Source organism: Anoplophora glabripennis, unplaced genomic scaffold, assembly GCF_000390285.2.
Source record: "Anoplophora glabripennis isolate ALB-LARVAE unplaced genomic scaffold, Agla_2.0 scaffold28, whole genome shotgun sequence".
NCBI lineage: Eukaryota > Metazoa > Arthropoda > Insecta > Coleoptera > Cerambycidae > Anoplophora > Anoplophora glabripennis.
Window position 1 is genome coordinate 318,463 of NW_019416423.1, and position 13,849 is coordinate 332,311.

The 13,849-nt window shown below is 32.7% G+C and overlaps 3 protein-coding genes across 4 annotated transcripts in view; 2 read left to right on the forward strand and 1 right to left on the reverse strand.

Annotated features, from left to right (window-relative positions):
* Window positions 1–2,493, forward strand: part of LOC108909876 (protein Shroom) — a 146,154-nt gene extending 143,661 nt beyond the window's left edge. Inside the window, exons 9-12 of the mRNA XM_018714316.2 lie at window positions 1–181; window positions 252–423; window positions 538–804; window positions 916–2,493. Coding sequence (XP_018569832.1) covers window positions 1–181; window positions 252–423; window positions 538–804; window positions 916–1,176 — 881 coding nt within the window. The 3' untranslated portion in view covers window positions 1,177–2,493. The remainder of the gene's footprint in view (window positions 182–251; window positions 424–537; window positions 805–915) is intronic.
* A 1,504-nt stretch (window positions 2,494–3,997) lies between these two features.
* LOC108909879 lies at window positions 3,998–7,804 on the reverse strand. Of its 2 annotated transcripts, none has more exons than XM_018714318.2 (2): window positions 7,636–7,804; window positions 3,998–4,709 (listed from the first exon to the last, which is right to left on the reverse strand). In XM_018714318.2, exons 1-2 carry the CDS (start codon window positions 7,775–7,777, stop codon window positions 4,081–4,083), a joined length of 771 nt encoding a protein of 256 aa, XP_018569834.1. In that variant the 5' UTR covers window positions 7,778–7,804; the 3' UTR covers window positions 3,998–4,080. The 2 variants fall into 2 exon arrangements, with proteins under 2 accessions (XP_018569834.1, XP_018569835.1); XM_018714319.2 differs by lacking the exon at window positions 7,636–7,804 and adding an exon at window positions 7,228–7,437.
* Window positions 7,805–9,604: 1,800 nt separating this feature from the next.
* The window catches only part of LOC108909875 (otoferlin-like), a 93,009-nt gene continuing 88,764 nt past the window's right edge, over window positions 9,605–13,849 (forward strand). Inside the window, exon 1 of the mRNA XM_018714315.2 lies at window positions 9,605–9,683. Within this exon, the coding sequence (XP_018569831.1) occupies window positions 9,605–9,683 (79 nt within the window). The remainder of the gene's footprint in view (window positions 9,684–13,849) is intronic.

A 13,849-nucleotide genomic window follows, 5' to 3' on the forward strand; every position in this document is an offset into this window, starting at 1 on the left:
TACCTGCTCCAGAACATAAAAAACCAACTGATTACGTGCAAGGGTTGTTCCGCGTTGACGTCACTTCGAGACCAAGGCCTGCCAATTCACCTTTTCGAAGTAGAAACAACACCCCGAGCAGCACTCCTCCACCCACGTCCCTACCAATATTGACGAGTAGCACCACAACCAGCAAATTAAGGTACAATCGTTGTTAATTTAGCTCCGCTTAAAATGTTTCACCCATCAAATTAATAATAAACTTTTTTCAGTTTGTCTCCAACTCTTCCAATCATCCCCGCTTTGGAACCAACAAGTCCTCTTTCTGGGTCATCCATATATTTCACTACATCAGAGCCGAAGGCTAAATTTTTAACTAGATATAGTCAAGATATGAATAAATGTCATATTGTCAAGGATACCAAAGATCTTAGTCAGAAAAAGGTAACGTATGAACATTATATGTAATTTTCTTGTACTGATCCATCATTCCTTTAAAGTTTTTGTTGAATAAACTAAATCGTATGTTAGCACATTATTGAGGACCTTGTTTTGTAGGAGGAATTAGTGAATCGATTGGACAAAAAACTGGAAGTGTTACGCAGTGAGCAGCTAGTTGTATCTGATGAGTGCAAAATCAACGATGAACTTGGAGAGAACGTAGAGACACATATTAACAGAGTCGCGAGGCCACACGAAGTTGCCAAATTTAGGTTACACGTAGAGGAAGTAGGAAAAATAACAAGCTTATTATTAGGACTATCTGGAAGACTGGCAAGAGCCGAAAATGCCCTGATGTCAATGGCTGAAGACCATCCAGAGAGGGTAAGAATCACTGAGTTTGAATTTCTGTTTCGATTCCGTGTCTGTGTTCTGGAAGATCATATTTTAAACAGATTCATGGGACTATTAAATTTATAAAGTTGTTGCTTTCAGAGAATACTGGAAGCTAAAAGGGATAAGCTTCTGGACCAGCTGGGGGAGGCTAAAAAGCTAAAAGAATGCATCGATCGCCGCAGCGTTAACGTTTCGAATATCCTTTACAAATATTTGAATTCCGAGGAATACGCCGATTACGACCACTTCATCAACATGAAGGCCAAACTGATAATGGACTCCAAGGAGATATCAGACAAGATTAAATTAGGCGAGGAGCAACTTTTAGCACTTAAAGAAACACTTATTGTCACAGACTGATTGTGTGTAATTATAACATTATAACTTAAGTTGTAACATAGAGCTTGTTTTAAACCGTTCGAGTTTTATCGAATGAGCTAGTCCAGTGACGAACTTCTTCCTGCTTTCTAAGATCTACCCTGAAAGCACTGTTCTATTTAAGTTTTAACCAGTGGCCTCCAGGGGTTTATTGTATAATATTTCTATTTTTTATATATCTACAAATAATCTTAAGTTTGGTTGTTTCTTGTAGTCGTTTCGGATGGAGAGGTCCGACTTCCAGTTTGAGGTTTTACTGGAGTGTTACCTACTATTTGCTAAGAATATGGAATCCTTTTCAAAATGTAAAATTTTATGTATCGCTAAAGGAGTTGCTTGTAATATATTTTTCTTTCCTTTGACGTGTATGACTTCCAATTACCCCCCACCTTGTAGTGCTTTAACTTTAACCATAATCTCCAGGTTACTGTACATTTCCAGCTTGTTGCTTTTAATGTGAGTTTCAGTAAAATATTTCCGCAATAACTAAGGACCAATCCAATTTTTCAAACTCGGTTTCTTGGTCTCAGTAGGTGAACATCCGGCACACCTGGCACTGTTATTTGGTCCGGTCCATCCAAGATGTCACTGAGTTATTTTAAAGTATGGTTTTTCAAATGTTCAAAGATACTAATATTTGAAAATGCCATATAAGTAGGGTGTACCTCGCAAATCAACACGATTAAGAGCTTGTAATGGTAGATTTGGCGGCTTGAGCCAATTGGGAGCCTCTTACCGTTTTGGGAAACGGATAAGACGGTCGCCCCAGCAGACTAGGCTGTTATTTTGTGCATTTCGTAATTAGTTAATATATTTATATAAGTGCAAATATGGGTGGTTGTATGGATAAAGTTGGCGTTAAGGCTCGCAGCTCCCAAACGGTTATTTATTTTTTTTTATTATTATTTAGTTGAAACGCTGCGGGCTTTTCTTTTAACTTTTTCTATACAAGGTTCCCTGAACATCTTCCTACCAAGTATTTACTTACTATAATGTATTAGATGTATAGATCAAAATTGTATCTTTTTTGATTTTCATTTACTCGGTAATAAGTGAGCCAATTGTTGTAAATATTATTATATATTAAAAACGAATGTTATGGTGCTCTGGAAATTGTAATATTGTAATGTCGTAAGTTGTTACATTGTGATTTTTATTAGTGTTGAAACCAGTCGTACGTATGTATTTTCTTACATATTTTTAATTTATCAATATAGGAATAATTCTCACATTTCTCAAATTTGAATGGATTATTTTTTGAGCTTTACGCAACGCTTGCAATAAATAAATAACCAATCATGAAAACATACTCTTTTTTTTTCCCTCCCTCTACCTACTGTCAAAAAAATATAACAAGATCATATTGTCTGCCATTAACTCGGAAAATATCTAAATATCTAACCAGATAACAGAAATTTTTCTTATTTCCAGCGGCGGCTAGTGCGGGGGGCTCTGAACACATTAAAAAAAGAAATATTAAATTTGTAACGTGCTGTCAATTTAACTCGACATTATAAATTGTTTACAGCGGTGGTCATGATTACCTTCGCGCAGCAGTGAAAGATGGATCGAATAGCGCATATTTACTATGCAGTTTAGACTTTGTTTAGTTCGACCGTAACCAAATAGTAGCTATTCACAGCTTTATTTTCTTATTAAACGCAATTTGTTCAGATGTGGTATTGGATTTTATTACTTACATTGTTTCTCGTATTTTTTTTAATTGCAAAAGTTCAAATTAACTTGCAAAAATCAATGATGCGAGAAATACCAAACTGTAAAGAAAAAGTAATTAAAAAGTTTAATTCGCACAAAAGCAGAAGAATGGATTATCACTATAAAAAAAATGTTGTACCTACATTTTTCAATAGTACTTAAAATAAAACTACCCAATTATTCATTTTTTTTTTAAATATTTTGTAACTAAATTTTTCCGCCCCCCCTGGTACGAAAGTCAAGAACCGCCACTGCTTATTTCTTAAGAAAAAATTACAGATAGGTGCATGCAAAAAAATGTCTTGATTTTAAGATATCGCAACAAAATATTTTCTTCTTTCAAGAAAATTATTTACTTATTTATTCAAATATTTTACAAAGAAATATAATTTCTTACTTTAAGTCTCCGAAGTCAATTGAACATGTATAAAAACGCCTAGCAATAAAATTTAATGAGTTTCATAGGCGTCCCTAAAGAAGTTTTGTGCTAAAAGTAAAAAATAAAAATCTGTTCCTATATAATGTGTAGAAAATTTCTGTTATCTGTTTATTTGTGTAAACAAAATACTTATCCCTCTTATTTCTCCCTTTCGCAATTCTAATATGAATAATTAAGGTGCCTATAATAAATTAAAATTAGCTGGATCACACCGAATTCCGCATTGCTGCACTGCACTGCTAGGGAATGTGTCGACAACTGAAATTTATGGCCCAGTCGCCCAGAGCGGCCGTCTTTGTGCGTCGTTTGCCCGCGCGGGTATTCTTCAACTGGGCGACCAGATCTGTATATGAGTATGGCTAAATAAATATGGGAACAAGTTTTTCAAATATTTCAATACAGAGTTGTTGCGTAGCGACCGAACCCGGTACAAACTGAGTAGCTGTTTGGTCTTCAATTGAGATCGGAAAGACTATAATACAGCTAGGATCGTTCGTAAGTTTAACCAACCAGACATATGTCGGTTGGTAGAAATAATTATAATAAAAAAACATATCCAGTGCAAATACTTACAATTTAAATGACACAAACTTTGTATAAAAATTAAATTTATCAACAATTTGTAATGATCCTCAGCAAAACAATGAACTGCACAATTTTATTAACTATATTTAATTTATTTCTGCTTAATATTCCAAAATACATAAACAAACATTTATAACATGAAAAACCTACGAGCTATTAGCCTCTGCTTCTATTTCTTCGCAAAATATGTTCTGAATTTTAGTTCTTACAATCATTTTCCTGCGTTGAGGTATAGTCTTCAAAAAAGGCAACAAACTCATTAAAAAGTGGTAATCACTATCCCCATCCCTGTCATTTTTCTCCACTGCTTTTACTCGTTTCCTGCTTCTGTCTTCGTATATGCTATCCAGAGATCTTTTAGAAGTATCCCGGTAATACTTAACACTTCTCTCGAACTGATTTTCTTCCAGCTGGCCGGTATCGGCGATTTGAAAGCAATACTCAGATTTGCGCCTATCCTCGTTCTGCAATTTGCTGTCGGTTAAGGTTAGAAGGATATCGTCGTCCGCTTCCAATGTTATCTCCTCGTCGTCCAGCAAATCGGGTTCACTTTTCACATACATCGACTCAAAATATTCTTCGGTTTCTTGAGGTGATTCGGCTATACCCTCGAGACCCGATAAATGTTCTGTGAGGAACTGGAGCTCTTTGAAGTAAAACCACCTCGGTAAATTTTTGTCTGTTATATTGGGATCGTTTAGTCGGGACTGGTACTTCTTTAGTTCTCTTCGGTATACGTCGCGTAAACTTCTCCATTTCAATTTACATCCTTCTGCTAAAAAATGAAGAGATTTAAAAATATCTAGAAGCCTCGGTATACGAAAAAAAACTGTAGCATATAGCAATAAAATCCCTGAACTACTAGTCCAAGAAAATTAGATATTAAGAGACGGAGTAAGAGAACTATTTTATTGTAAAAATTTTTTATACAAAAATGTAGGTTTTGAGATCAGAAAACATGTCACCCAGCAATATGTACAACGAGCGTTTTGGGATCTAGATATGATTGTTCGCGTTTTTTTTTATCAAAATCTGCCAATATCTCAATGAAGATGCATTTTTTCGAAAAAAAGTTACAAATAAAAGTTGTTCAAAATTAAAATTTCTAAAAATTGCTCCTATGAAAGATTTCGATTTTCCCAATCGTTTTCCCGTATATTTTTTAAATGTAGTACAGATTGTGCGAAAATTAATGTTTTGGAACCAAAATAATTTTCAATCCATTTTTAAATAAAAAAAGGAAAATTCTTGAAAAATCTTATGTAGTTTTCCGAAGTTTGAATATATATGGGCATCAAACGCATCATTTTGTAAGTTTTCGAAGTTGTACATTATAAATACGCGCTTTTTAATATCTTCCAGAAAAAATCTGTTTTATTTGAATTTTTTAACTTTGAATATTAAAAAATAAAAATATGTAATATAATGTAATTGAAAATTTAATTTGATGACATTAGGAAAGGAATTTTCTGGAGTTGCAAAGGTATAATAAAAAAAAATTAAGTAGCTATATATTTTTTTAATTTATAATTAAAAAGCAATTTTATTTATTTATTATTGTTAACAATTTTTTTTATGGACTTACATTCTAGAATTCTTATGTAAAAATGCTTCATCGCTGTCACAAAAAAATTTCAAAGAAAACGAATTTTTCTGGAAAATATTAAAAGCTCAATTAATTCGTAATGTACTCTCCAAAACCTATAAAATGATATGTAGTTGTTCTTATCTATGATGATATGTTTGATGCTCATAAATATTCAAACCTCGGAAAACTATATAAGATTTTCCAAGAATTTTACGCGATTTTCTTTCTTTTGTTATTTAAAAATGAATTGACCGTTATTTGGCTCCAAAATATTCATTTTCACATAATCTGTACTTCATTTAAAAAATATACGTGAAAACTATAGGGAAAATCAAAAAATTTTCATAGGAGCAAATTTGTAGAAAATTTAATTTGGAATAACTTTTATTTGAAACTTTTTTTCGAAAAATACATCTTCATTGAGATATTGGCAATTTTATTTAAAATACGTGAAAAATCCGAAAATGCAATAATATACAAGGTGTTTATAAATAAGTGCAAAATATTTTAGGGGGTGTTTACCGAAGTTATTTTGTGAAAAAAGTCCATATAAACGTAGGTCGAAATATGCTTCATTTCCGAGATACAGAGTGTTTAAATTTTAATTTTTTATTAATTATGTCAAAGAATTTTAAAGATATTGTTTCGAAATTTGATGGTTGACAGCAACCTGCTAGATAATGTATCAATAGAAATTAAAAATACACAACTCTCAGTAAAATGTTTTATTTTTTTTCTCAAAAAAAAAAGGTGCATCCTATGAAAAAAAATGAAGAGACCAATTTCATTCAGAATTGATGGAGGATTTCTAAAAAAATATCAAAACGGGAAGAAGTCGATGGCGTACGATTTTTTTAATTAAAAAAGGTTGTGGTGTTCTCGCACGAACGGCCCTGGTGCAGGTAGAAATATCAGATAACCCCAAAAAATGCACATTTATCCCTCCAAACCGTTTTTCAAATTTCTAGTTAATATCTTTAAAACTCTGAATTAATTAACAAAAATAAATTAGAAATTAAAATTTAAACACTCTGTATCTCGGAAACGAAGCATATTTCGACCTACGTTTACATGAACTTTTTTTCACAAAATAACCGGCAACCACCCCCTAAAATATTTCGCACTTATTTACAAACATCCTGTATCAAAACCTACACTTTTCTATAAAGAAAATCTCAGAATAAAAAAGTAGCTTATTTTTTCATTATTTTCCTGGACTCTGCAATAAACTCTGCTGGTAATTAAAAAATATGTCAACTAGAATTCGCAATTAAAGTGTCAAGCTATTTATTTGCACAGTACTACTAAAATTTAATAATGTGGAAAACAAAAATTAACAAAAAATATAATCATTGCGATTTATCATAAAAATGTGTCAAGCAATTCAGGTTCACTAAATGAAATACTTTATTACTTTAGGATGTTTTTATTAAAAAATAAAACTTAATTGCCTATTAAAACATATTTTTTATTAAAAGATGCGTTCAGTTAGAAAATTTATCAGTATATTTAATATTTCACTTAAATGTTAGCAACTATTAAATAAAATAAAAGTAAAAAATCACCGAGTGAAAGGTTCCATGCTCTTTTACGTACTTTTAACTTTTTAAAGATAGGTATTGCAGAAACTTAATAATAGTGCCGTCATAGGTAAAATTTAATTATTACATATTATAATACATAATGGTTTTACTGAAAAACTTACATATTTGCAGGTATTTCGCCATATTTATGATAGTACCTGAAAGCTTTGATTAGACCAATCCCTCTGTAGTTTATTTACAGAAATAGAAAGAGCTCTCACATACTCGCAATAGCACATTTTTAATTAATGAGTTTCGAGTTTTTAAAAATTGCTTTTATATTCTCATGGCGGAAGTATTAACTATTTTCGCGGGGATGGTAGAGCTACTCATGTATCCTGTTTCGACTGATATACATGCTGACCGAACGCACATCCGATCTTATTAAAACCGCCATGTTATACCAAACAGGCAATATACGTTACATTACAACGAAAGTAGGGTTGCCTATACATCAGGCGCTAAGAGTACAGCAGAATTTATCGGCGCATGTAAGCCAACTTCGTAACGTAATATTAAATATATCGTACCTGTACAATCCATTTTCTCTCCTATCTCCTCCCAAACTTGCTTCAAGTAGATTTTATTATTATAGTCGTCGTGCTTCTGATCCCAAAGAGCGGGTCTCGAGTGGACTAAATTAATAAGCTTCTTCACGTTCATTCTCGTCATGGCGGACGGCAACACAACACAACGACGTACGTACAGTTAAGGTCGGTTAGATTTTGTTGGTCGGTCGCTTGCCGAGCGGTGCGCGATATCGTGCGCGTAGGACGTGACGTATCGGTGCGGTCAGGTCCGTACTAACATTGTTTCCGTGATATTATAAAAGCCAGACTTCAAGAAGTCTCAAAATCGACATACAGCGTATCTGGTACATGCATAAGATACATTTAGAGACATTAATGATTAAATTTATAAGTTTGCAATGCAAGAATTATTAGAATTTAAAAAAATTCTTGTAAAGCATATGAGTAAAAAATATATTATTCAAATTTCATTGAAAATACTCGAAACACAAAAAATAAAAGTTGACATTTTCAAATCAATCAAATCAATGTAACAGAGGCAAGTTATTGTTGAATTTATTCCATAATTTTTGTCAATATTGTAAAATAAAACATTTTTTTGGATACCCAATCCCATGTAAACTTTTAGACGGAACAGATTCAAGTGATTTTTATAAGTTTTATTATACTCTCTTTCCTGTTGTCAAATTATTTTATCAATTTCCACAAAAAAAAAACAAATGAATATGGCAAATCTTTACGAAAAACAATTTTCATTTTTATGTAAAGCTTGAATTTACTCTGCGGGTTCTGGATAAAATAAATAAATTATTAACTGCAATATCGAGCAAGCCAATCAGTGTACATTTGTTTGCGCTTCACGTTTATTGTTTCTCCCATTGCGCATATATTTATCGAAAAGAAATTATTGTTTACATTAGAAAAATATGATATCTCTAATGCTAGGAACAAGAGTAACAAACATATGATTGCAAATAAAACTCATTTTAACTTTTAATAAAATAAGAGCTTAAAAAGTACGGTTAGCAAAGTGAAAGTGAGATGGGCAGTGATTAGGTAATTAACGAGGTAATTAATGACAAAAGTACATAATGAAAGATAATAGGTAATGAATATCCGATTAATTAATTAATTGATTGAAATTTTGTGTTAAGGTGCCAACGGCAAAGTCACACATTTGAATATTGGGCATATAATAATCTCTAGAGGAGGAGGAGAGACAAAGGAAGGCAAGTTTGCAATCCTTTTTTAACTTTTCGACTATGATTATAGCAATTTCATCAAATACATACCTATTTGTCAAAGTTCTGATTATTGCAAATTTACAAACCCCCTTGTAGAAGCGTTGTATCTTTCTTCAACTAAAATGTTTTCAATTCAACTAATAATTTCCTCTCTTTATAATGAATATACCCGGCACAACTCGAGAGATGTCTCTCAATTTTTACAAGACCTTTCATAATAATTAGTTTATCTGATCTACGGAAAACTCTATGCAATTTGCGCACGATCTCAGCTACACACTCTCCGTACACCGCAATGAACTTTCACAATATTCACGCACTCATCCGTCGCATAGCACCCCGCTTTGTCTACACAATTAAAATCCGTTACTTTTGGAACACCCTGTATATACATACAATAATCATTGAAAATGTAAAATTCAAAATAAATTTCCACAACTTTTATTACGATAGGAATCTGTCCCAATTACTTAAATTTACCAAATAATTCATATTTCCATTTACCGTCTATCTCAATTAGAAGCACATCGCATCCACTGGGGATCGCCCCGTCTATTTTACGGCAAGCGGCAAGGGATGTCGAGGGTCCTGCGCCATAGTCCTTCCGAACCGAACCCTCCCGCTCGCGGCCGGCAGTGCCGCCGAGGCAGCACGCTCGATCAACAAGTTATTCCTGCGGCAGCAGGACGACCTCACTGCACAATTCGGGATCGCGCGCGAACGTAATGTCGATTTCGGTAAAGCTCAAACAGTTCCAGATACCGAGATGCAAAGGGGAGAAACTGGCCAAGATAGAATTCAGGGGTGAGTTCAGTCATTCTTTGATAACGCAAGATAAATAGAATTACGGTGTTTATAAATTCGACCGAAATATTTTCTGCCACACATTTGCCTATATTCGGTCTTAAAGAGTCCCTATACCTTAATATATTTTCTAATTTTTGTGTAGTGCCACAATTAGCAATTGAAATATTCAAAGTAAACATTGTATATTTTTTACATTTTTTGACTACCAAAATTTAAGGAATTATTTAAAACGCAACTAAAACAGTTCAGCAAAATGATATGTTTTGAGTGTGGGTAAGATATAACCTATAAAGTGTATGTCATATCTTAAATGTCATTGATACTTAACGCCAACTCGTATCTACTAAGCGTTGCGTTTTATCTACTGGCAGATAGTGACCTACTAATCTGCAGGTACTGTGAAAGCGTAATTAGTTTCGCACTTAGATATTTTTTTTAACTAATGATATTATGGGAAGCAACTACTCTGATAGCTCTCTGGCGATAGGTACAACCACAACAAAACAAGTATCAAAAATGAATAACCTGATAAGATACATTGATTGGCTAATGTAAAAAAAATACATTCATCCAATATGAGTATGTATTAGTTTAAAAGCTATTAATTTTCATTCTTGATATAATTGCAATACATGAATTGTATATGTACACGAAACAGATCCGGGAAACTGATAATAGAAACGAAAAATAAGTACCACACGCTAATTCTAGTCATGATATTACTAGATTCGTATCAAATAGTGGAATATTAAACGGAAATAGCTGCAAAATCAGTCAAAAAATGGTTCCTTTCGGTTGTTTTTTCCTTCAAAACGGAAATTATTTTTATATCAACAAAAATTAAAAAAAAAATAAATAAAAAATACATTGCATTGACGTTTAAAACCTTGGTTTACTTTTAGTTCATAAATAATAAACTTTTGACGCATATTAACATAAAAAAAGTGGAAATACTAAAAAAAGTAATTATAAATATTTATAAAGTGAAACGTGCTTCAAATTTTGTCTCAAATTCAAAATATGAGACCGCTTATCCTTACATTTAACTCAGGAAGTTAAAGTTAAAAAACCTCCTAGAAACTACAAATAGGGCAGATTAAGCTTCTTGACAAATGCCATTCTCGAATGTTTCTTGAAGTATAAATCAGACGCTTATCGTTAGGAACAGGCGCTTAGTCGTACTAAGGATTTGCGGCTGAAATATTTTAAGAACCGAAACAGGCAAAAACTAACATAACGCATACACATCAACAAAATCAACTTACAATCCTGTAAATCTGTACTAAAAGATCTTAAATAGAAACCTGTCTACAAAATAGTGGAAAAACTAAATTTGCTACGTTAATAATTTTGTCTCTGTATCCCAGACGGTTTTGAATAGGTTTTTGCACCTGCTCTGGTCCCTAAGATACAGCCATTGAACTTTAAAAAATTTTAAACAATAAGCATACTTATGTGGCGCTGTTTGTTGCAATAACTGAGTATTCAAAAGCTTTAATCTACACAACTGTACCACAAATGGGTCCAGTTATAGTATTTCCGATCTCAGTAGAAGAATCAAGAGGTTGGCAGTATGTTGTTGTTCCCATGTACAGGTCTGGTCGCCCTGATGAAGATTAAGCGCGCGCGGGCAAACGCGGCACAAACACAGCCGCACTGGCAACCTGGTCATAAATTCAGTTGTCAACAAATGGCCTAGCAGTGCAGTGCAGTAACGCGGAATTTGATGTGTTCAAGTAATTTTAATTTATTATAGGCACCTTCGTCGTTCATATAACAATGATGAAAGGGAGAAATAAAAGGGATATTTTATTTACTAATATTATTCCAACATGGAATTTTAGAGACCTTTTGAAACGGAAAACAAAATTTACCATCAATATAATAAATTTGTTTGAGGGCATAAATAATTAAAATATGTTGTTGGTCAAATGAACATGTGATAGAAATTTTCTACACATTATATACAAATTATGATAATTTTTTAACTTTAGCAGAAAACTTTTTTAGGGACGCCTATGAAACTCATTAAATTTTATTACTAGGCGTTTTTATACATGTTCAACTGACATCGAAAAGACTATACAAGTTATGTCAAACTAGTATATTATTGTTTAAAACTGAAAATGCAACATTTGCATTCTGATTATTTTTACAACTAAGTATACTAACTACAATTCGTAGATTTTATCATATTTTCAAACAATATTATTCGAAAGCTTGATGCAATTTGTAGCTGGACCTACTTGTGTTACATTTTCATGGATATATTTTATATTGTGTTTTTACCAATTTCCTATTCAAAATTAAATACTGTTAATACTTTTCCTGAGCATCTCTAATAACAAACTAATTAATGAATATGTAAGTTAATTTGTAAAGATTACAGAATTAGCAGAGAAAATTGTAGGCCCTGTAAAGCACCAAACTTCCTTTCTATACCGTTTTCAAACTGAGACATCAGTTTATTTACCCATTTACATATAATCATTCCGTACACCTGATACACCCTTGAGAATCCCACGTAATTAATTAAGTTCCTTATAGTTGATAATAACTTTACTCCCCTATAATTTTAAAGCAAGATTGATGTCGGTGTATACAAATTAAGATAATGACGGGTTGAATTAGATACGGACCTAAACAATTAATTCACGGTGACTTTAGTTGCATAAATTTAAAAATAAAATTATTACAAATAAAATTTATGATTGGTATACTCGTGATTAAACGCATTTACGGGATATATGAACGTAGTACGTTGGTTATTACAAAGGCGGCATTAGGTAAAGAGGAGGGTAACGAAAGATCGATACCTACAAAGTTTAAATGAATGTAAACAAAGCGGTTCAACATTATGTGGACATTTTGAAAAGGCTTCATAATACTGCACAGAAAGATATAGGTAATTTTAAATAATGGAATTTAGAAATTATTACAATGTGAATAAACTTAAACTTTTTTGGGGTATTTAAGTTGGGTATAGGACCTTTATACTTCGCCCAAGAAAACTTCATGTAATGTAGAATTATCACACCAAATTTCATCAAAATCGGTTCGATAGATTTTGCATAATAATAATGCAATTCAGATTTTGAAAAAAAAATTGCAAATTTTCACAATTTTGCACAGCAAAAACCAAGGCCCTTAGATACTTGAAAATTTAATCACATATAGAAGGGCTCTCAAGCTTTCAAACTTTTTTGAAACATTCGAATCCGTCAATTAGAACTCTGGCGCTTGTTTAAACATTGGTCGAATTTTTGTACTTATAAACAATTAGAATAACTTTGTGAATATTCAATCAAATCAAATTTTTTAAAGCAGGTTTTAAAAGTTCTTGGAAAGACGCTTCTTTAAAAAAAAACAGATCGATTGATCAATTAGTTACGTAGTTATAGCCGATTCAATTTCGAGCAGGCCGAAGCGGCCGCGCTCTCTGCTTCCCCCACCACCACCACCCGTACGATTTTATTGAATTTCTCGCTTGCATAAATAACTTTAAACACGTTTTAAAGTAGGTTGCCAACGAAGAAAAGTATTGTAATCTTAGACCTGGTAAGGAATACCAAAGGTATTTTTCGAAAAATTAGCCCTGATGTCCCAGTACATTTAGTGTAAATGACGGTTAACTTTGATCGGATTTTTTTAAATACGACCCTGGAAATTTTATTACCTTTTTTGCAAGCCTTCATGACCCCCAATACTGTACTGCCTCAGTCCGAACCAGATTCAGACGTTTTGTCTCGAAAAATTGTCTTACTTCACCATAACACAAATGCTTTACCATAATACAAATGTTGCCTTGCTTCACCATAAATTAAAACGATATCCATCAACTCCGAGTTGCTATACACGCAAGCCATTTTTGACACTAACTACTAAAAAATTATTGTAAACACTATCGCAACGACTATTGTAAAATCGCTGAGGTCACGTGGCTCTCCAAGCGTATTACAAATGACGCTAGAGACTACAGTTGTCCAGCTATATATTGATTGAAAATCAAAATTTAACAATTTACCCGATTTTAATTTATTAGGTGGCATTTTGTAGGTCTTCTTAATGCGCATATTTCATTTGTTGAACACTTTTCTCTAAAATCAATCATTTTTCAAATATATCGGAAAAACTGATTTTCGGCCCAAATTATTTAAAAAATA